At 45.0% G+C, this 23,006-nt stretch overlaps 1 protein-coding gene across 3 annotated transcripts; it reads left to right on the top strand.

The window, feature by feature from the left end:
• Positions 1–6,170: 6,170 nt before the first annotated feature.
• REST (RE1 silencing transcription factor) lies at positions 6,171–22,687 on the top strand. 3 transcript variants are annotated; one of them, XM_065061543.1, is made up of 4 exons: positions 6,171–6,358; positions 7,570–8,480; positions 14,002–14,085; positions 17,183–22,687. In XM_065061543.1, the coding sequence occupies exons 2-4, from the start codon at positions 7,580–7,582 to the stop codon at positions 18,874–18,876; spliced, it is 2,679 nt and encodes an 892-aa protein (XP_064917615.1). In that variant the 5' UTR covers positions 6,171–6,358; positions 7,570–7,579; the 3' UTR covers positions 18,877–22,687. The 3 variants fall into 3 exon arrangements, with proteins under 3 accessions (XP_064917615.1, XP_064917614.1, XP_064917616.1); XM_065061542.1 differs by having other exon boundaries at positions 6,178–6,358; positions 7,567–8,480; XM_065061544.1 differs by lacking the exon at positions 6,171–6,358 and adding an exon at positions 6,709–6,723 and having other exon boundaries at positions 7,567–8,480.
• The last annotated feature ends 319 nt before the right edge of the window (positions 22,688–23,006 follow it).

Here is a 23,006-nt window from a genome sequence, read left to right on the forward strand (position 1 = left end):
CCCATGTTCTTTCTAAAGAAAAGCGTGAACAGGGAGACATTGATAACTGGGGTTTGAGATTGGACTGACCTCCTAGGTCAATCGACAAAGTTGAGAACTATCATTTTGGGTTGTTTTGTTTTTTCCCAGGTGAAAAAAAGGAAAAGAAAATTAAAAAAAAAAAAAAAACAAAACACAACATAGAAAAGATGTTTTCTCGGCTCAGAGCATTGAATTTTCAATATTTAAAAAAAAAATGTTAGGCCTTGCTCAAATCTGGGCATTAGCTAGTATTGTACTGGTGCGGCTGCATCAGTGAAAACTGTTGAAAACTATGCTACAGCCCCACGATTTGCCCTGGGACCAGAAAGGCAAAAACACCGGTGGGGGCTTTGTCCAGCCGGTAAATGGGTGTCCCGTCCTGTGCGGCTTTCCCAGCACTGAAAGCCTCAGCATCACCAGGAGTTTAGCATTTGAAAACGCCTGTAAAACTCCAGGGAAGCGTACAGAAAGCGTGCTTGGGAAAATGCTCATGCACTTCCCTGATTCCCAGGGATTATTTCAGGCTGGTGAAACAATATTTCTGTTGACTGAACAATTACTGGAGGCAAAGTGGAAAGGACACGTAGTTTGTGTGTTTGTTTAGGCTATGTTTTAATTTTTTTTTCCCCACTGTACTTGCACTGGTGCAAACAGCAGAGGCTGGAGAGCTGGGCTGGAGTGAGCAGTGACTTGAACTGATAGAATGAGATTGCATCTTCATGTCTTCTGGAAAAAAGACTGTGCACTGAAGCAGGTGGCAAACGTGATTTCACTGCATCTCTACTTCTAATGCTGGATGTGTTTCAGTTTTACCACATGATTTAGGGCACCCTCCTCTCACTGCTGTCCAATCTCTGACCCCTTTTGTCTGCTACTGGAAAGGTACAGCTCTTGCAGAGAGTCCAGCTGGGCTTTAAATACTGCCTGGTTATCAGAGGGTGAGCTTGTGCTTGCAGCAGGTGTGAGAACAGGCAGTGGGTTCTGTGCTGGGGAAGATACAGCAAAACCTCAGTGAAGGAGGGAATGGAAGAAGAACGTGCTTAATTAAAGACGGGCTGAACATCCCAAATGTGTTCGGCTGAGTGGCACTTGCAAGCCAGCGGGCATAGGAAGCCTGGTGAGAAGCAGGAGTGGGAGGATTGTGGGTTAAACCCAGAGGTGTTTAGGAAAGTTAGGCAGAATTTCTGAACCTGAGGTGAATAAAGCAGACTCTTCCCAGCAGGAGAGTTATTGAAAGCAGATGTGCAGCGTGGAGTTTGTCTTGCTGGGAATGAAGGCGAAACCAAGGGACAGGATTGTGGTCAGAACAGCTGAGCCCCTCTGCACAACCCCATGTTCTTTCTAAAGACGGCCTTCCTCCGCCTTTATTCTTCCTCTTACACAGTATTTGCCCATTACATCCTCTCTCCTCCCCGCAAAATCCCTGTCACTGTCATTTAGCCAGTGACAAAGAACAGGGGCCTGTCGCTTAAGAAACTATTGCTCATCCAGAGAACACCGGGCACACAGTTCCCTATCCGACCATCACCCAAGACAAAAGATGTACCGCTCCAAATCCAGCCACGCCAGTGTAAACTGCTCCCTTGTGAGAAAGGCTTTTAAGAACAGTTTTACCTGTTGCAGCTGCACCTCTGTTTAGGCTGTGGCACTGTAACTCCAAGTACAGCACAACCCTCCCCTCCAAACAGTTACTCAGGCAACTTTATTTGTCTGGTTTGGAAGCCAGGAATGGCTGCAGAGGATTAGGTGCTACATGCCTAGCCCTGACACCCGGCTGCATGGTTTCCAGATGCAAACTTGAGAGGAGGTTTTCCACAGCATTCGGTACCTACCGGCTCTCCCGCAGCCTGAGATCATTTGGAAACCCAGCCACGTAAGTGGGAGCTGCATAAAGTCTGATGGCACAAAATGAACAGGACTTGTCAGGGTGCATTTGTGCCAGGTTTGTGCTTTGAGTCAGACTGCTATGGTGGGTTAGGGCTGGCAGTGGCAGCCTAAACACTGGATTTATTGCTCAGTAAAATCACAGCCACAGCAGTTGGTATTCGGCATATGTTAGGAGCCAAAAGTTATTTTGAAAAGGTGATGTAAAAATAGGTAGAAATCTTAAGCCTGATTACTTGTAGAGAAATGCCCTACAAATAGAAAAATTACTTCCAGTAAGTACTTATCCTAAGTGTCTTTGCCTTATTTGAGCTTGATACTTTGTACTATATGAAATTATGTCTTGAATGAATTTTGCCCTTTCACAGTATCAATCACTACCCAAGAAGGTAGCAAAACCATAGCAAATGCAGTTTATTCTGTGCACTTTTCTGAAAGAGCTAAGATTGAGTAGCTAGGTCTGGATAACCACCTGGAAACTGGTATTCCCACAAACTGACCCTGCATTACCTTCATTTTTAGGCAGAAGAGCTAACATGGCATTTGAACTGAGGCTGCAAGGTGGGATAAGCTAGTGCTACTGACCAAAGAGGAGCTTTTCAGACAGGCAGTTTTAACATGTGTTGTTTTACTGATCCTGTTCACCACACAGATGCAGAAACCTTCATGCTAGGAGGAGGGAGGAGGTGCCACAGTGGAATGGCTATGATTCTGAAAATTTTACTATCTGGAAAAAAAAAAAAGCTCAATTCCTGTCATTATGAGACCCACATCTTCTGAAAGTTGTAGAAAGAGCTTTCTAGAAAGGATTAAAGCCAGAATTTCTGAAATGCAAGTGATGCTGCTATGGCTTGAAATTTTGGCCCATCTGACCTTCAAACACAAGATGTGTTATCAGTAGGAAATGACGCAAAACAGAACAAATTGAGACCTTTTTAAGCCAGCCAGCAATGTTTTTCTCCGCTAGCACCAAAAGGGAGTCCACTCAGAGCACAATCCTGCAAAGTGTGTATGTTGTCTGAGGCTCTGAGTAGCTTATTAGAAATTCAGCAGAGCCTACATTGTATTTTTGAAGCAAATGCTTGTAGGGTCTATTTTCCTGCCAATGAAGCAATTAATATTTAAGTTTTTTAGAACACGGGAACCATAAACACATTTTTACAACATTAACATAGACAGTTGCAACAAATTGGCATATTTGCAGAGTACAAAAGCTGAGAAATCTGGCCAGGCTGGTTTCTGAAAGACAAAAGAGATCTTTGTTGAAGTGATAAACATAAAAATACTATTAAGATAACATTAATAGTGGTGCTTTCAAGGAAGCCCAAGCAATCTGGTCACTAAAACAAAAAACAACAACAACAAAACAGATGAGGAAAACCAGATGGTAAAAAGAAATAATGCTTCCAGGGAATGAACCTAAAAGGTTTGTGTCAAATCCAGTTGTGAAACTATACAGAAAGGAAAGAACCTAAGTTCCCTTAGGAAGCTCATGTCATCTAAAATGCTTTAACAGTTCTAAATGCAGCGTCTGTGTTTTTTATAACAGATGGATGTTAATATTGAAGTATGCTTTCTATTACAAACGCAATTTCAACTCCCGGCTCCCCAGCTGATCCAGAATGGAAACAATCCATCTTAGTGTTAACGTCAAGTTTCTTGTTTTGGCAGAAGTTTTTATTTACTATCACATTTTTGTGCAGACATTAGAGGCTTTGATGTGGATCATTTCTTTCAGGAGACATATTCACTGCAGAATTATTTACATTCAAGCCGCTCAAAAGCATCCCAACCGCAAAATAATTGCTGTAGCCACTTCCGTGTTCCGCTAAGATTTCTTGGGGTGCACATGTGGGATTTTTTGGAAAGCACTGGAGAACTAACACCACTTGACTGCTGGCGCAGCTAAGGAGTGGTGTAACTTGAATTTTAACCTATAAATCTGACAGGGCAGCCGCCAGACTTAAGGGGGTTTGTGAATGGCTCAGACTTGTCTTAAGGGCAGTGGTTCAGCTTAGAGCTCAAAGGAGCTTTTCACCAGGGAGTGCATCTTTTGTGTTGGGCTGGGATAAGGACTGCATTGCGCAAAGAGCTGTCTGCGAATAAGGCAAGGTCTTTGGGAACAGGGGTAGACAGTGGCAATGTTGAAACCACTTACAGAAGCTGGACTGGAAGTTGGGTTAGATTTTTCAGGGCCAAGTAGTCTGAGTCAGTCACATCTGTATCTTTTGCAAAGGCAAAGCTTTGATGTGAATCTGTCCTCCCATGCACTCAAGTTCCCCTGCCTGAAGAGTGGCTCAGAGCTGTAGCCTGTGCTAATACCCCAGCACAGCTGTGGTCCAGGCACCCCACTCCAAACTGGGGGAAATTATTCTGAGAGCAGTGAAGGAGGGGGAAAGACACACAGAGGTTGCAAGAGCATGATGCTTTGGTAAGGAAACTTGGCTGAAGATTTTAGGGCAACCTCTTTCAAATATTAATAAATACATAACATAACAAATATAAATACGTATAAATCCATGTAATAACCTACCTGTATTACAGAGTTCCTCTTCTGGATGAAGAAAATCACAGACAGGTGTATATGGTGGCTGGAGAAAGGAGCTTGCCCTTGGGAACCAGAAATACATAAGTAGGGCCAGTTGGGAAGATTTGCAAGTGTAGTTGGCATTTCTGTAACAGCTGATTAATTAATCTTATAGAAAAAATAAAAAGAAAATTATACAATGAGGAAACTCTTATAGAAATGTAAACTGTAAAGGGTGTTTATATTTTGTTTCAAAAGAGGTGGGAAAGATCAAAACTCCTTTAAAACAACTTAGAGAATGAAGCCTTTTTGAAAGAAAGGTTCTTGGCTTATTTATATGCTTTGCTAAGTTTTACTCAGAATCTTTCTGAAAGCTAGATGTGCCATGTTGTAGTTAAGAAAGCATTGAAGTAGTGTGAGAATCCACTTTTACATTTTCCTGAAAAAAATCCCTGCAGCATAAAACCCAAATCACCACAGGTCTTCATCAGACACTGAAAAAAATACACAAAGAGCTGACTCAAGATGGTGTTTTAAACTGACAGATAATGGCGCATGCCTGTCACAGATGGATTGGCAAGGGGGGGTGGCAAGGCCTGTCCTGTGCACCCCAAACTTCCCGGGCCGGGAAGGCTGTTACTCACCATCTGCAAGTGTATTCATCACACTTTGGGGAGAGTCCTAGAATCTCAGCATTTGAGATACAGACTAAACAGGAACGGACCAGCAATGCCTCTTAGATTCCCCATTTAAATATCTGACAAAACATCTTTATGCTCCTTCAACGATTCCCAGCGTAGTTTGAATTCTCTGAAAAACAAAACCATTTGCTTTCCCCAGTTTCTGCTTTGCCAGCCGGGCTGCCTGCCCCCATCTCTGTCCCTAACACCCGGAGGTGCAGCACTGCTCACTTTGAAGCTGTCTGGATGAAACAAGGTGAGGGTTTTTTGTAGCCTCCCAGTGATGTCAGGTCACTGTGGACATGGCTCCCACTTAAAGGTTTGAGATTTACAAGTCTTCTCAACCTGAAGGATTTCAGGCCCAAGGTGACTTTTCAGATATTAACATCAAGGAGCCACACGAGTGGCCAAGAGAAGAAAAGAATGGCCAGGAAGAGTTTGGGTTCCTCATGTAGGATCCTAATTTATTGTTGATAGAACCACGGCTGCACTGCCTGTTACAGGGACTTGTCACAGCAAGCGGGTGCACAGCCAGGCTCCGCAACAGCAACTTGTTTGTGGCTTGTTTTTTTTTTTCTAGTTTTGGCACAAAGAGGAATCACTGTGGAGCTTGGGGGTCCTACGGTTGCTTGAAAAGCAATACATTTTAAGGGCAATTTGCATAATGCTTGATTGCTTAATTTCCCGCCCCATGCCACGGCCGCCGTGGGCAGAACCGTGAGATGGTCAGTTGAGCTTTATCTTCTGCGAACGGGACACAGGCGAGCACGGCAGTGCAGCGGGGCGGACAAACCCCCGAGTGCTGGTTCGGCTCCTCAGGACGAATCCTCTCCGCGCGTGGAAGCCACGGGTGGTTTCGCCCTCCCGGGCCCCCTTCCCGCGTGACCCCGGTGTCCCCAGCGCTGCCGCTGTCCCCGCCGCCCGCTGCACTCGGGTGGACCCCCTGGCCCCGGCCCCTCCCGCACCGTCCCCCCGCCCCAGCTCGCGGCCGGGGGCGGGGCGGGGCGCGCGGCGCCGGTGGGGGCGGGCGGGGCTGGCGGGGCGGTGCCGCCGCTGCGCGCTGCGCTGTGCTGTGTGCTGTGCTGTGTGCTGTGCTGTGTGCTGTGCGCTGTGTGCTGGAATGTGCGGCGCCTCCCGCCGCGCCGCCGCCGCTAGCAGCACCTCCCCGCCTCGCGCGCGCCCCTGCCCCGCGCGCACCGCCCCGCGCCCCGCAGCAGACGCGCGGCCGGGCGGCCCCGCGCCGCCGGTGAGTGCGGCGGGTCCGGCGGAACCTGGGCCCGGGGGAGGGGGGAGCCGAGCGGGGCCGGGCCGGGCGGGCAAGAGGCGCTGTCCAGGGCTGATCTGCGGCCGGCGGACGGGTGGGGGCGGCCGGGCCCGGCGGGGCGGGCCGGGCCGCGGGGGGATCAGCACCACGGCTAAGGAGCCGCGGCCGCCGCCTGCGCCGCGCCGGCCGCGGGGGCGCTCGCCGGGCCTCTCCGCCGCCGGAAGGCGATACCGCCGCCGGCCGGGCCGGGCGCAGCCCCAGGCCGTGGGCCCGGGCGGAGGCCTGGGGGGCCGCTCGCCCTCCCGTCGCCGGGCACCGGCTGGGTGCGGGCCGCCGAGACCTTGCCGGTACCGAGCTGCTTCCCCCACTCCTGCCCGTCGCGGGGGCGAGGAGGGAGCTGAGTCCTCGCCTCCCGTCCTCGCGGGCCGGCGGCAGGGGCAGCGCTGGGTCGGCCGTGCCCGGCCAGGGCCCCCGGCCGTGCGGGCGAGCCGGGGGCGGCGGCGGGCGGCGCGGGGAGGGCCGCTTTGTGTGGGCAGGCAGAAAATGGCCGCATGCCTGGCAAGGAGGGAGGGCGGCTGCGGCGGGGGCACGGCCCGGCCAGGCTCCCCCGGCCGCCTCCCCCGCCTCCCCTGGCGGATGTGCGCCGGGCCGCGGGGGGGCCGGCGGCCGGGCCGAGCCACCCCCTTTTGTTGGCGGCCTCGGGCCCGGCGTGGTCCCTCCGGCAGCCGGTCGGGGCCCTCGGCGGGGCCCGGCGGCCTCAGCACCCACCGCGGGCGCCTTCGCCTCCCCCGGTGTCTGACATGGCGGAGCCGGCGCGGCCCGGTGTGAGCGGACAGCGCTCCGGCCCGGCGGGCGCACTCGGCGGCACGTAGCCCGGCCTGGGCGCCGTTGGACCCCGCTGTCAGTGCCCCCGGCCCGGCCTCCACCCGGTGGGATCCTGCAGCACACGTAGGGTGGAACCACACAGCCCTTTTGGGAGAGCAAAGGGACTCCCTGCCTGCCCGCCGGGGCTGAGCGTGGTCTCTGGTAGCAGAGAAGTGGCTCACCCCGGGTTCTACCTCCCGCTGCCCCAATGCCTCCGCAAAGAGGTTGAATTTTGTGGTGTTAACTGGACGGCTGCTTGGACAGCACAAAGCAGAGGAGGCTTTTTTGCAACTCCTGTGCTTATGGGTGTTCCTTTTCTCTTCCAGCAGAATTACTGACATGGCAACTCAAGTGCTGGGACAGTCTGGTGGGAACGGGCTCTTTTCTGGCAGTGCTAATATTGGTATGGGACTGTCCAGTGATATGTATGACTTGCATGACCTTTCTAAAGCTGAGCTGGCAGCTCCTCAGCTCATTATGTTGGCGAACGTGGCCTTGACAGGAGAAGTCAATGGTAACTGTTGTGATTACCTGGTTGGAGAAGAGAGACAAATGGCAGAACTGACAACAGTGGGGGACAGCAACTTCTCAGACAGTGACGGAGAGGGTATGGAAGATACCCAGGCTGCAGAGAGTGACCGTGAGGCACCTGAAAATGAGGAATTAAGCTCTCTTGAAGTTCCTAATGTAGAAACCCAAGGTCCATCTGCTTGTTCCCCTACTAAAACTCCCAGTGTGGATAAAGACGTCTCATTGGAAGCACCGGGTACTCCAGAAAGCACAGAGGACAAGTCTAAGAGCTCAAAGAGCAAACCGTTCCGTTGTAAGCCTTGCCAGTACGAGGCAGAGTCTGAAAAGGAGTTTGTGCATCATATCAGGGTTCACAGTGCTAAGAAATTCTTTGTGGAAGAAAATGCAGAAAAGCAAGCCCAGGTGAAGGAGTCTGATTCTTGCACTGCAGAAGAGGTGGATTTCTCTAAGGGCCCAATCCGTTGTGATCGTTGCGGGTATAACACTAACAGATATGATCACTATCTGGCTCACTTGAAGCACCACAACAAAGCAGGGGAAAATGAGAGAGTCTACAAGTGTACCATATGCACTTATACTACCGTCAGTGAATATCACTGGAAGAAACACCTAAGAAATCATTTTCCCCGGAAAGTATATACCTGCTCACAATGCTCCTATTTTTCAGACAGGAAGAACAATTATATTCAACATATTCGAACTCACACAGGTGAGTCTTTCAAATTTTTTTATTTAGGCGTGGTAAGAGTGCGTGCTGGGAAACTGTGATGAACGAAGCAAGCTAAGAGTCTTCAATTTGCAGAGTTCGTTCCACTCCGATAAAACTCTGCACTCTCTTGTCTTCGTGCTACCGTAGAAGTGTTGATTTGTTTGAGCTCCAGTCTGTAGTCCTAGAGGACTGAGAAAATCTTTCAGGGTCCCAAGAGGACCTAATTTTTTTAAGAATGCATGACAAAGTGTGCCTGTGATGATTATCGGGCTCTATAATAAGAAAGCCTGAGGTACTGTAAAAACAAAGCAAGCAAATTGACAAAAGGTGCCTCAATCACGTATGTGGTTTTGAAAATGGTGCCTTCACGCTGAGGTGAAACCTGACTAAGTGGTAATTACAGAGGAGAAAGAGCTGATAGACATATGTGAAGGAGCCCTCCAGCATCTACAAAGTCAGCAGTTATGTTTCTAGTGAATGGATTTCTCTTAATATACAGGGGCCTCGTTTTTTCCCAAGGTCTGCATCACTGCAGTAGCCAGAAGTAGACACATACTTCTCTTGGCCTGTAGAAAGCCCTCGAGGGAGTCTTGCCCGATTTCCCATCTTCTCCTAATGTCAGTTTGTAACCTCAAGGAAAAGCGTGAGAGGCCCCTTTCTACTCTGGTTTATACCAAGTGGAATTGGAGGACAGTCAGTGTTGCTACCATCCAGTGAGCTGGGGCTGCAGGTGATTTAGGAAACACCTTGCTTGGTATCAGAGAGTCTCACCAGCCTCTTGCATGGGGAGTCCCACAGTGTAGCCCACCTTGAGACTCTTCTCTAGCCCAAGGCAAAAACTGGCAAGGGACCAGTACAGCCACCTCGTTGTAGCCCCCTTGCCTCTTTGGGCATGGAAATAGAGTTGCTTTGCCTCCTGATCCCTTTTGTGGAAGTGGGAGGGCAGTTCAGACCTTTCTTGCAGCTTCTCAGAAGCTTTTCTTTCCACCTTGTCAAGGCTTTTGAGGAGAGGGCCAGCTTGCTAACCATCCTCTAGCATGCTGACCTGACTCAGTTCCCCTTTATTGTAGGCTGTGCAAAACACTGGGGAATTTCTCCTTTGAAGTTACGTTCTGTCACAGCAGTGACATGAATGGTTTGGAGGCTTCAGTTCAGTTGTCTGCAGATGTCTGGAAGGGGACGGCTGGACTCTGGCGGCCTCTGGGCTGGGCTTGAGCTCAACTGTGCAGAAGTTTGTGTTTGGCATCTTTAGTATCTGCTTTGATGGGGTTGGGAAGGTCTGCTGGGATTTTTAGTACATTAAGACATATTCTTCTCTTGATAATAGCGGCATGCTGTTGTGTAGAGGATGCAATCAGTTTAAAAATCCTACCTAAATATATTTTTCCTAAACAAGTAAACAAAGATTATTGTGAGTGGTGTTATGAAAATGGTGTGGTTTATCCTCTGGGTTTTTTTCTTTGTGTGTATTGTGGGAGATAACAGGAAAGAGACAAGCTAAAAATAACAAAATAATAGGAGAAAGCTAAATAAATCATCCGGGGAACTCATGACTAAATGAGTGAGTCCGTGCTGTGGTACCTGTCTGTTTTACATTTGTCTCGACTTTAATTTCATCCCAGCTTGTGTTTGTACATGGCATTAGGTCCCCCCTCTGATCTCTGAAAGCTCTTGTTGAGTTCTACAGGAGCTAACCATGAAAGCATGTTTGCTTAGGAAGTGCTCTAACTGCATTTGACCAATTTGTCAGTGAGCTGTATTAATTTTTTTTTTTTTTTAAATCAATCCTGTTGAGCTATGGAGGATATTGTCCAGTTCCTCTTTTCTCCTTTAAAAATAGCGGTGCAATCAAGGTTATTGGTTCTCCAGTTTGCCTTGTCTTTTTGTTAAGCTGAATTTGATTTGAGTGATTTTGATTTCAGCATTTTTTAGTCCATTCTGGTAGTTGTTTCTTTGCTACCTCTCAAGTAAAAAGTTACGATCTTTCAGCAGGTTCTCACTTGATAAAAATCTTTTGCATGTTAGTAGACTCATTTAAGAATGTGCCTTGTTTGCAGTAACGTTGATTTTGTGGGGTAGAGTGTTAAAGCTAAAGGAAGAGTATTAGAAGAATGAGTAAACTGCTGGCAGGTATATATATATATATGCACCAGGCTAAATGTTTCTGCTGGTATTAATGTGTAATCATTTACCTTAAAAAACCCACAAAACCACAGCACACGATCCCCAAACAAACACACAGCCCCCCCCCAAAAAAAAAAAAAAAAGACACCACAGATATTTTATAGTCAAAAGTATTTCAAGACTGTTAACATATAACAGTACTGAATTTAATAAAAACTGTCTGAATAATACTAAAATATCTTTAGTTTTCATTTAAAACTTAAGAAGAATAATTATTGAAAAAAGATGAGAGGGATGCATACATACTGCATTTTATTCCTGTTCTAGAATGTTAAGAAGAAAGTTGAAGTGGTTTGTTTCTTTGGTTTCCTGATTGGTAATAGGTTAAATAACTTCGGATAACTTTTTTCTTTCTTCTGTTTTTTGTACTTCACCTGCCTTTTTCTGTGTGGGAAAATGCCTTCTTGCGGATAATTGGATTCTGCTGTGTTTGAGCCTTCCAGTTTTCTGAAACACTGACTCTGCACAGCGCGCAGTTTCACAGGATCAAGTGCTGCACTGCTGCTACTGGGGGAAGGCTGTCTCAGCTTTCTCCCCATATCCTGGGACTGGTTGATTTAGCTCACTAAAATGGCAGTAGTACATTCCTTTCCTCTCCCCCAGGTTGGTTTTCTGCTGGTTAGTGAACTGAATCAAGTTCCTAAGGACACACAGAACTGCCAGAGCATATGGCCAGCAGCAGGGAGGGGGCTGCCTGCTAGTACCTTGCATGGTGGGAGAAATACCCATCCTTGCAGGTTTGGGGACCATGGGAGGGCAGGCGGAGGTTATCTGCTTGCCTGTTGCACCCATCTGTGTTGGAAAGGAGGTGTCTATGAAACCGCTCTGGAAGATACTTGCAGCTTATGACAGTGCTTGTGTGGAAGGCTGCTGACAAATCTGAGGGACGTTGTGCAGAGGGGTGATTTAAGGACCCTGCAGACAGTCATAAGCTTGTCAGCTGGGAGACCTACACCTGGAAGAGCTTGTCTGCTGCCCAGGAGGCGGTGGCTGGAGATATTCAGGGCCATCCCTTCATTTTCTAACGGGGCAGAAAGGACCCTTTGTGTCAGGGACAGATCTACCTAGACTTGTATGTGCTCATTAGACATGTTAGACCAAGTTGTGACTTGATTTATCCCATCAGCTATCCACACTGCTGATCCTGGAACTGTACTACATGCAAGACAGTGCAGCATTGTTCTCAATTTTTCTATTTTACTTGTTAGAAGCAATTTCTAGAAAACTTAATTGAAAATCATCTGCAGGGCTATATCTAAGATGTCAACTTCAGGCAGTTCCAGTGTTCAGTGCCTAACTTTGGGCTGCCTTTTTTTTTTTTTTTAATTTAGGTTTTCATAGGGAATCTTTCTTGCTTGCCACTGTGTTGGAAGTTCGATGGAAACAGTTTTGTTTCAAGCAGACAGAACTTCTAATATCATTACAAGAAAACTTTATAAAGAGATGATCATAAACTTGTTCACTGATATGGGTCTGCCTGTTCATTTGCATAGAACTGAGTGTCTGCTTAAACTTTTGCTAGTTTGGTGCTTATTCTTTAAGTGTTTTGTGGAGAGGTTTTTTTGGTGGCTTTTTTGCATGTAACGAGCCTGTAAAATTACAATAAAAGTCCTTTGGGGAATAGCATTTTATAGAACAGCCTTTGCAATGTAGTTCAGGCATTTAATTCTCAAGTGACAGTAACACATTTTAAATTAGTTGCATTCATCATACTTTAAATATAGTATGTTTTGTTGCTACGCCCTATATAAAATACCTGAAAGAAAGCCTCTTCCACATTCCTAACATTGTAGGTAACTTTTAAAGATATGAAATGTCAGGTAATGGGAAGAAGACAGGACTGAATATTCCAGGACCTTTAGTCACATATTTTCAGACTGTAAGGAGTCATTTAAAAACAAATCCCATTTATTTATAACAAAAGGCCTACCCCTCCCTTGTACATTACTTAATCTTATTGTGTGTATTGCACCAATCTCCTACCTTTTTTTTAACTGGAAGGGGAGGGAGGGTATGATTGTTAGGGTGAATTTACCTTTAAGCTGCTGATCTACTACAAAACAATAGTCTAAATGTTTGATGAGAGGAAGAAATGTGGGATTAGTCTGCATTACGAAGACCACTTCTACTGCTGGTTTGGCAAAGGCCTGCAGTGGAGCCCCTCATCACATGCTGGCAGGTGAAGGTCTTTGCTGCTGCAGATAGATATGCCTCTGAAAGTGAACAAATAGCCTGTATGTGGAGCTTTTGCTGATGTCCAGGTCTGAGTGATTTGGAAAGCACGTTTGTTGTACACTTCAACTGATGTAGCAAAATACTGCGGTGAAATTCCGCAACCAATAAATACTACAACCAAGTAACTTACTCGTCCCTTCCCAACTTCACTCCTCTCTTCTGTTGGGGGTATCCACCTGAGGCTAAAAAGCATTTTTACAACATGTAGTGGAGACAAGGCAGCCTAGTGTCTGGCTGTGCTAGCAGCTTGGGGCAAACGCCCACGGTGCTTATCAGGACCTGCCTAACAGATACTAATTCTAAAACTGTCTGCGTTTATTTGGGGCTTGTCTTCACTTGTAAAGGATTTTTCAGTTATCATTGTACTGGTAGTTACACAAGCTAATGGTCCCTTGTGGAGTCATAATTTATGACAGGTTAGTTTCCATTAGTTCTCCAGAAACAATAACTCTGCAGGCAGGGGGATTTGAGTCTTCAAAATAAATACTGTGGCTACACTTGGGTTTTTGCTGGCAGCATTGTTTCACTGAGCAGGGCACCACGCTTTTCCATGCTCCAAGCTCATCTCACTCTGCCAGTAGAATTTTGGGAGCAGGGAACGAGTCTCTATCTGCACTTTTGTTCTGGCGAGTGCAGGTCTACTCTGAATGGTTGGTTGTTCCCCATTGTAATCCAAATTAAACATGAAAGTTTCAGGTAAGGTGTAACATGAAGCAAGAACATAACTCGTTTCTTAAAGGGTCTGTATCTTTGGTGCATCTTCAGAGTGCTGGGAGAAAATACTGTAGGAAGGTCAGCTCTGGTGGCGCAGGGCTTGCTAAAGATGGCTGTCCTCATCACCTTTTGCCTGAGGTTACTGTCTGACCCTAGGTGGACATGCAGATGTGCCTCTCATATTCTGCCCCTTCACTACCCTCATTCATAAGGGATGACACATTGCACTGGTCCAGCTTAGGCATATACTTCTCACTGTCCCTTTGCTGAGAGATAATGTGCCCTCCGTACAACTTGGGGATCTGTGGCAGCCTCACATGTATGACTTGATAACCAAGTCTGGGAATCATCTGTGTTTCAGTAACTAATTTGCTGTTTGTTTTTGCAGGGGAGCGACCCTATCAATGTGCTATGTGTCCTTATTCCAGCTCTCAGAAGACCCATTTAACCAGGCACATGCGCACCCACTCAGGTTGGTAAGGGGCAGCAGCAGCATGGCTCAGGAAAAGGGGGTGGTTCACAGAATCACAGCATGGTTGAGGATGGAAGGGACCTCTGGAGGTCATCTGGCTCAGCCCCCCTGCTCAAGCAGGGCCACTTATTCCAGGATTCCCAGTTCTGTCTGAGATGTCATCCAGTATGGCCTGAGCTTTAGCTCCTGTTTTAACAGGGAAGGTTGTCTATATCTGGTAAGGAAATGCTAAGTGTCATTAACAAAAGTGATAATGGGAATATATCTTCTTCTTTCCCTTTTACTCTCCAAGATGTGTTCTGAGGTTCACACAGCTGCCCTAGTAGTCCTCGTGATCTAGTAGCAAGTGCAACATTGTGATGATACAGGAGCAGATTCTTGTCTTAGGTCTGCTGCCATCACTCAGTTCAAATCAATGAATCTGGAAAAATTCTGATCAGCTGAGAGTCTCCTGTGTAATGTCTGCAATCTCATCTCATCCAGGAGTTCCGAGGGAAGCCTTAGCTTTTGCTTAGCACTACAGAAAGGTGCAACATGGTATCTGCTTATGGCACCGAGACACAGGGGAAAAAAGCAAACTCAGAGGGTATTCACAAGTGACTCAGTATTGTGGCGCTAAAAGCGAAACTAGCACTTTTCACTAGCCTTTATTTCCCACTACTGGTCATAAGTTGTGGTGTTACAAACATCTCCTGTTTTCTTTGTCTTGTGAATCTCTTCTTGAATGAATTAATAGCATTTTTGTGAGTTGTAATAGCATAGACGTGTTAAAAACAAGCACAGTTGTCCTTTGTGACCCTCCTAGGGGAGCTCAGGTCAATCTCAGCCTGTGCTTTTGATCTACTAATACCTGAATTGACCAGACCTAGATGAATTCCTAATCCTAGCAAACAGTAGTCAAAGTCTTCTGAACTGTAATTCTTTCAGTTTCAATAGATGAGGCTTTTAATTGTAACCAGAAGGCAGGCAATTTTAACTGTAGTGGAGGGGGGTTTAGACCCATTAAAAATAGCCAGCTTTAAAATGACATGCCCATATTTCTGTTTTAGAATTTTGTGAATGAAATATTCTGCTTCCAGAAACAAAAATAATTTTTGGCTTAATCTCTGGGCTAAATTTGAATTTGCGAATGGTGTGGTCAATATTGAGCCTGGAAACCATTTCATTAACATCTTATTCTCCCCTTGTCTGTGCAAGGAAGTCTCAAATCCAAAGGAGATGAGGAGTGGGATCTGCCCTTGGCCCTTAAAAGTCTGGGCAGGAAGCGGGGAGCTGTGCTGACAGACATGACAGTGCACCTGGGACTCTTGCTATCAGGGCTGTTTTATTAATAGCCACTGTGACTTCTGTTGCATGTCCTTCCACATTACCCAGGCAGCTGAACCTTTTCTGGGGCAATTTCTGGACTCCTGCAGTTCACAGGCTGGCCTTTTAAGGCAAACTGGTGCTGGAGCTTTCTTCAAATGTCAGACAGGGAACAACAGTGGTTTAAGAGCGTACTTCACAGCTGCAGCTGTATTCTTAGCCATCTTGGTACACGTCTTTCCACTGTGCAACAAAACCCCTGCATTTAGTAGAAGTGATAAACACAAACTCTACACATACGACCTTTGAGTTACTCCATTTCACCTCTGAACACTGTGCTTGTTCAAGAACATGTAAGAGAGAGTCTGTTCTTGTCCTTGCTCTACCTGACGTGGAACTGTTCTTTGAAGTGTAGGCAATAATGTCCATATTTGTGAGATGACTAGTGAAGCACATCAAGTGCAAACTTGTGGAAAAGTTTGCCAGGAAGTGAAAGGGAAAAAAGGAAAGAAGGAAAGAATATAGATCAAAGATCAAAGTAGCCCTTCTTTAAATAATAAAAGAGGTGCCGCAGCCCAACATTAAGTGATCTAGACTCTTAAACAAGTGTCCCCATCCTTCCTGCCAGGGAGGCAGCACAGCCTTTTGTGGAGTTTGTAGGAGTGTCAGATCAGACATGTGGCAGCCACACAAACACCACAGTCACAGTGACTTCTTGCACAGTGATCTTTACTGCAGGCTGCTCTCACCTCCTGAGTTGCGCTTGCAGAGGAGCAGCAGGAGTATGGGCAGCATCGGGGCAGTGGGGTGCAGGGCTGGGAGAAGTACTGTTATACCGTGAGCAGACGGGGCTGGAGTGGATTTACAACCTGCTTAAAAAGTGACACGCATTAGTTCTGCAGGTCAGTTTTGAGATGCTGGTTCAGAACGTAGGAGCATCCTAAATTCTTCAGCTGAATTTGCACATGCACAGACGAGATGTTCTCAAAGTATTTCTGGTTTTGAGTTGTTGCAATAGAAGTGTTTTTACTCTTTACTTTGATGTGTAAATGGAAAGCCACTTCTGCTGCAATGGCATACACTAAACAGAACATTTCAGGAACACTTCTGCAAGAATAATTGCAAAACTGTAAGTGCAGATTTCAGTAGTAACCTAATGGTTTTGGACTCCATCTTCTTGGCTTGCCAAGAGTAGCCTGCAGCCAGTGCGTCATGTGTTTGAGACACCATAACAGCAAACCGAATTACCAGAGGTAAACATGATCTGAGCAGTGTGTCCCTTTCACGTGCTTTGCCTTTTGATAGCTTTTTTCCCCTTATTCCCTTTTCAATGCAAACATGAAGTGTGCTAAATCTGTGTAAAGTTGGACTTTTTTGAAAAGTTTGTGTGGAACTGCTATTCATCAAATGTTAACATTTCCATTTTTCTACAATGCATTCAATGGACCAGTTGGGTATGGATTCCATTTGCTAATATTACTGTAGAGAGATCTCTGCCGGTATGTATGCATAGCCAGAACCTGTGATGTTGTTACTGCTTGTTTGGTTTTGGATCCCCTTCCTCCCAACCCTTGCCCCTTCTCTTTTTTTTGTATTTTGTTTTTGGTGTCTTGTGAATGTGTTTGTGACTTGTGAGTTTCTTATGTTGATTTTACTTAATTTTAGAGGGGCATGGATAATTTTTTCTTTTTTGAGTTTCATATTTCTGTATCTGTATTAGCAGGAAGTGATTTCTCCCCCACCTCCCATGCTTAATAATCACCATCATTCCCTTCCGCCCTTCCTTCCTTAGGTGAGAAGCCATTCAAATGTGATCAGTGCAGCTATGTGGCCTCAAACCAGCATGAAGTAACTCGTCACGCAAGGCAGGTTCACAACGGGCCGAAGCCTCTGACTTGCCCACACTGTGACTACAAAACAGCTGACCGCAGCAATTTCAAAAAGCACGTTGAGCTCCACATCAATCCACGCCAGTTTCTCTGTCCTGTTTGTGATTACGCAGCGTCTAAAAAATGCAACCTGCAGTATCACATCAAATCCAGGCATCCGGATTGTTCTGATATTACCATGGATGTTTCAAAGGTGAAGCTACGGACTAAAAAGAGCGAAGCTGACTTTTCTGAAAGCAGTAATGACAAAGTGGAGAAGGAACAAATGAAAGGGGATTCAGCTGCAAAGAAAACTGAGAAAATTGTGAAAGTGGAGAAAAAAGATTATTCAGCAAAGGAAAAGAAGCCAACGAGCAATGTTTATGCAGGCCAGGTGACAACCAGGAGTCGGAAATCGGCTTCGGAAAACAAGGAGGTGGATATTAAAACTGAGAAAAATACTGAGAAAACATGTAAAACAAAGAAGATAAAAAGAAAGGCAGAGGCTGAAGTAACTTCCTCAAAGCAAGAGCCTGCAAATACCTCAGCAGTAACAAAGAAAAAGAAAGCGGAAACTAAACCCAGAGACTGCCAGGAAGCTCAGAAAAGTGATGTTGTACCAGAGGAGGAGCCTAAAAAGCAAAATTCTTGCCTCAAGAAAAACAGAAAAAAGAAAGCCCTGAAAAACAAGCACAGTAAGAAAAGCAGTAAACTCGATCAGGAGAAGATCGAGGATGAGGAGATGCCAGATGAGTGTCCTACCACAGAAGAGGATGGAAGCATGAAGCCTGAGACTGAGGGCAGCAGCCAGAAGGAGCAAGATGCCACTGACACCGTGGTGTTAAACAATGGAGGTGGCCTTGTGCTCAAGGGTGAGAGCACCCATCCCAAAGGAAGCTGCACACAAGACCCAGGGCAGCTTTGTCTGCCAGCTCTGGATACAAAGACAGGATCTGAGGTAGAGGACCAAGAAATGCCTGCTGCTGCAGGGGAGAGTGTAGGCACTGTTGGTGAAAATGAGGAGAGAAAGACGGACAGAGGGGAAGACGCTTGCTCTGAGGAGTCTTCCCATGCAGTGTCTTCTGAAAAAAGCTTGGATGTGCCCATCGATGTGGTACCAGATCTGGTGCCTGAGCAGGAGCCAGAGGAAACCCGTGTGGCAGAAACTGTGGGTCACTCGGACCCGATGGAGCTGACCAAGATGTGCCTGCCAGCAACAGAGCCCATGGGGGATGCTGTGTCGGCACCTGCAACCCCAGAAGGGTGTACGCAGAGCCCTAAAGTAGCTCTGGCCTTATCATCTCCAGATAACACAGCAGTGAATGAATCTCAGGAAATAGATGAGGATGAGGGCATCCACAGCCACGAAGGCAGCGACATAAGTGACAACATATCAGAAGGAAGCGATGACTCGGGTTTAAATGGCACTCGCTCCGTACAAGAGGAAACAAGTCCAAAGAAGTCACAAGGAGCTGCAGACACCACAGTGGCCAGGGAGAACTATGTGTGCATTTTTTGTGACCGCTCATTTAAAAAGGAAGGTGAATACAGCAAGCACCTCAATCGCCATTTAGTCAATGTCTATTATCTTGAGAAGGCAACAAAAGGGCAGGAGTAGAAATAGCTGTGGTTTGGGGGAATCTTCTTTTGTAAGATCTTATACAGCTTATGTACAGATTTTGTAGATTTACTAGGGTTTTTTTTTTAAGTACAGTTTGCTTTAGTGTCTGTATTGGTTTTTTGATTTTTTTTTAAAGTTGAAAATATTTTTTGACAACTTACTGTGTAATGGTGAGCTCACTAGCTTTTGGAACTCTGAACTAGAGAAGGCAGGTAGGGTATATGAGGCTGTGTCCTGTAAAGTCAGTGTAAGCTTCTAGGCTATTAGCTTATGCAATTCTTTCATAAACTGAGTTTTAGGAACAAGACTGTAGTTACCTATACACAAGTTGGATGTTTATAGAGCCATTAGCATTAGTTACTTTCTTTTCTAGCAGCCAACTCCTCTCTCCCATCTTCCCTTCCCCCTTTTTTTTGAGTTCTTCTTGATGTGTCTTGATGTTCAAAGTGTTAAACTACTTGATGATTTTCTACCAGAAAGATAGCTTCTACTACATAAAAGAGCACTTTGTAAAACAAATCAAAGTTGGCTAATGATGAACATAACTGTTTAAAATAATTATAATTGTGAACATACATTTCAGATCCCCTAAGCATGAACGGTGAGCCAAAATCTGGGAGTAGTCCTTCCAGCTTTTGATTGGAGAACTTCTGTCTTGATTAATATCTTAATGACTAGGATATGTAATTGGCTTTGTTGTGGGGGAGCAAGTTTGTTATTTTTAATTTCTGCTTTTTTTTTTTTTTTTGACGATTGTGCTTTAAGGGCTTAAATATTGCACATTGTTTTTGATTTTTACCTATGCAGTTTAATCCGTTAGGAATAGCGCTTGTGCAGTACATGTACACTTTATATATGCATGTTTGGTTTTGTTTGTGTAAGTTTTTTTACTTGGAAACGTTCAGATTTGTTGCTTACCATGGGACAGTTTCCTATGACAGTTTTCTGTGATGCTCTTTACTGCAGTTTTTCTTGTTGTGGTATTGCTAGTTGTGCATGAAGTTGCTGTAATTATGAAGTGCTTGGCTATGTATTTTTGACTGGCTTTAAAATTGTATGGCTCTTGTGGAAAAGGTTACCCATGCAATTTCAAAACACTATTCTATGCTAATTTTTATCATGGAACTGCCACTTCTGATATTTTTAGTACCCATACAGAGTAATAAATTCTGATTTGTGATTTGGGATCATCAGACAGGAAAATACTCACTCTCAATGGAAATGGTCTGCAGATTCTGCAAGTCTGGATGATTTTTTTTTTCCTCCTCTTTTAATTTCTGTGATGGACAGCAGTCCAACTTTATGAGCTTAAAAAACAAACAAAAAACCCAAAAGTAGCACTGATATAAGTACGGTTCATCAAAATCTAGCATGTCACACACCAAAAAAACAAATAAAGATAAATCAACTGGTAAGCAACAAACCTGGCATTAAAACTGTAGGAATTCCTGCTCCTTATTCATTCAAGTGGCATTTAATAAAATCACCCTGCTTCCATGCAGAGAGAAACACATAAGTGATCAGATTGCCATCTCAGGTCTACATGTCATGCCAGGAGTTTTTTTTTGTTTAGAAACAAATTTAATTCCTGGCCCACACAACCACAAGGAGGATTGCATTCTGACTGCTTATAACCAGCCTGTGGCAAAATGTAAACAAAATCCAAACCAGCAGGGAAAAGCAAACCCCTCCAGTCCCATCCGTGCAGCCTCCTGACTGTCATGAGCCACCTTTCCAGTGGGAGCAGTTGGGGGCAGCTGCTCTGGTTGTAAGCTCCAAAAAAGCAAATTTGGAGACAGGTGTCACTGGGAGAGTGGAGCTGAGGAGCTCCAACACTATTTGCCAGAGCACTTTGCTCTCAGTGTCAGCTCTGGAATAAACCCTGCATGTCTGCACATCACCCTCCTCTCCTAACAAACCCACTGCCTTGAATGAATAGAGAGCAACAATGCTACATTGCTTCTGCTTTTGGGAGAGATTGGTAATAGGCGGCCAAAGACGAGAGGGAAGGCATCCCTTGTGGCAGAAATAAATTGTATAATGTATAGTGAGTTTTTGTTTGCTTAGCTAGTGTTCAATCTTTACCTTGGCTGCGACAATCATTGTCAACTGAAGATCAAGTTGCAACTATATTTATGTTAAACATTAAGAAAATAAACCTAGATGAATTGTTTTCCTAAACAACCAGTTGTAATAGCCTTAGATGTATTTTTTTCTTCATAATAGTATTTCTTTTATATATAAATGTCACGATTTGTGAGTGATGTGAGCAGATGCTGGGAATTCCAGTACTGTGTAGAGGTTTTATAGCTCCCTTCATATCCTTGCGAAGAGCCTTTGCCACCTTGTGAGAGACATCGAGGACTTTAGCTATGTTCAAATAAACTTGTGGTCTGGCCTGATGATTTTTCTGAAATATTTTTAAATAATTTTTCTGAAATAATTTTAAATGAAAACAATGGTGTTGGCTGACTTTCAGTCTCTCTCTCTGAGTTGAAAACAAATATGTGGTTCTCTGAGGTACTGTGCTGCGCATTTCTGGAAAGTGGTGAAGTTTTCAATACTTGATCTGACAAGAACTCTTTGAAGATGACAGTCAGCTCCTCTTCGACAGTGTTTCTTACCACAAGATTAGAAACTGAAAATAAGTTATTAACAGATTAAGAAGAAAAAAAGTTTATTTTTTCTATCTGAAACCCATCATTTATTTCCTGAAATACCTAATGTGGGTATAAAACTGTGGTGGAATTCTCTGCCTGATAAGCCTAAGGTTTAGGAGTGCGTTTTGGTAAAGCAGCAAGGATGTAATGCATTATGTGTACCTAAAATATTAGACATTGCTAATATTGAGTAAGTGAGGGGGGAAGGCAGGTCAGGTGACCCACCATATAGGGTGGTCTTACATTGCTGTATCTCCCTTTAAACAATGCCTTTTTAAAGTCTTTTTCAATATTCTTAAATTATTTTGTGTTGGTTTTGCCAATGCTAGCATTTTTTGTGTTTCTTGGCAATAATACCCGTATGACACGTGGTTGGAAGGATTAGCACAACGATAGCCCAAGGCTGCCAGCCCTTGGTTGAGCAACGTGGTGTTTCGGGCTTTTACTGCATGAATCTATACACGCAAAGTAACTGCCCTGAGGCACGATCTAGAATTGGGTAGCTAGGCATTAATAATCCATGGTATTGTAGTTGCTGTTTCTGGATTTTTGCGATCTAGATTGGAACTTTAGTCCTTTAAGGAAGAAGAATGTTTAACAACTGACAGGCCACTTGAGATATGGTAGTGTCATTGATTTCAATAGATTTAATTGATTTCAACATATTTAATGTAGCTGAAAGGTATTAAATCGAATTCAGGAGTTTTCTTTAATGTCAGTTGTGTAGATATGTGGCATGCGTACAATATTAACAGAATCCAGATAGCTAACAGGATTGTTTTGTGTGTACATACATTTTCCCGCCACTCTGAAGTTACTAGCTAACAAACTTTTGTAAGCTGGCATGGAGACATGTTTATGATGTTTAGTTGCACCATGTTTGATGCTTTTACAGTGCAATACTTGTATTCTCTGAATTAAACCAAAGGTATTTTTTTCATGCTCTCTACTGTAGTGCATGACAGTCTTTTCTACAGTTGTAATAGATGTAAAACAAGCCAGACCGTACATCCTGTTTTTGCCTAAAGCATGTATAAGAAGTCTTTTGTCCAAAATGTAGTATAAAGTTAAACTAAATTGCATTATATTAACCCTTCCAAGTGTATTTTCCTAAGCATAGTTATGATTAAATAAACTTTATTAAGGAACTTGCAGCTTCTATGTCCCACTTATTAATGGCCGTGGAAGCCGTTTGTAACTACAGGCAGGAGCAGTGCAAGCATCGTTGACAAGGCTCTTCACGACCTCAAGCCAGCATGGTGTGGGGAGCCAGTATGTAGATCCTGTGTGTGTGCACACAGACGGGACTGCAGACAGGGGCAACGGCTCTAGAAATAGGTTTTTTTATTTCAACATATGGTATTCATTTCCCTGCCTGCTTCAGTGAGGGCAGTGCACAGGGGGGAGAGGAACACGTATGAAGGAGGTTCAAACTTCATGCTGCGCCTCTTTGTGACGGGGCAGGAC

The sequence above is a fragment of the Columba livia genome, chromosome 4, assembly GCF_036013475.1.
Source record: "Columba livia isolate bColLiv1 breed racing homer chromosome 4, bColLiv1.pat.W.v2, whole genome shotgun sequence".
NCBI lineage: Eukaryota > Metazoa > Chordata > Aves > Columbiformes > Columbidae > Columba > Columba livia.

Coding starts and splice junctions, on each gene's coding strand:
- REST (XM_065061543.1), top strand. CDS start 7,580: ATGGCAACTCAAGTGCTGGGACAGTCTGGTGGGAACGGGCTCTTTTCT. Junction 8,481..14,001: donor ACATATTCGAACTCACACAG/GTGAGTCTTTCA, acceptor TTGTTTTTGCAG/GGGAGCGACCCTATCAATGT. Junction 14,086..17,182: donor GCACATGCGCACCCACTCAG/GTTGGTAAGGGG, acceptor TTCCTTCCTTAG/GTGAGAAGCCATTCAAATGT.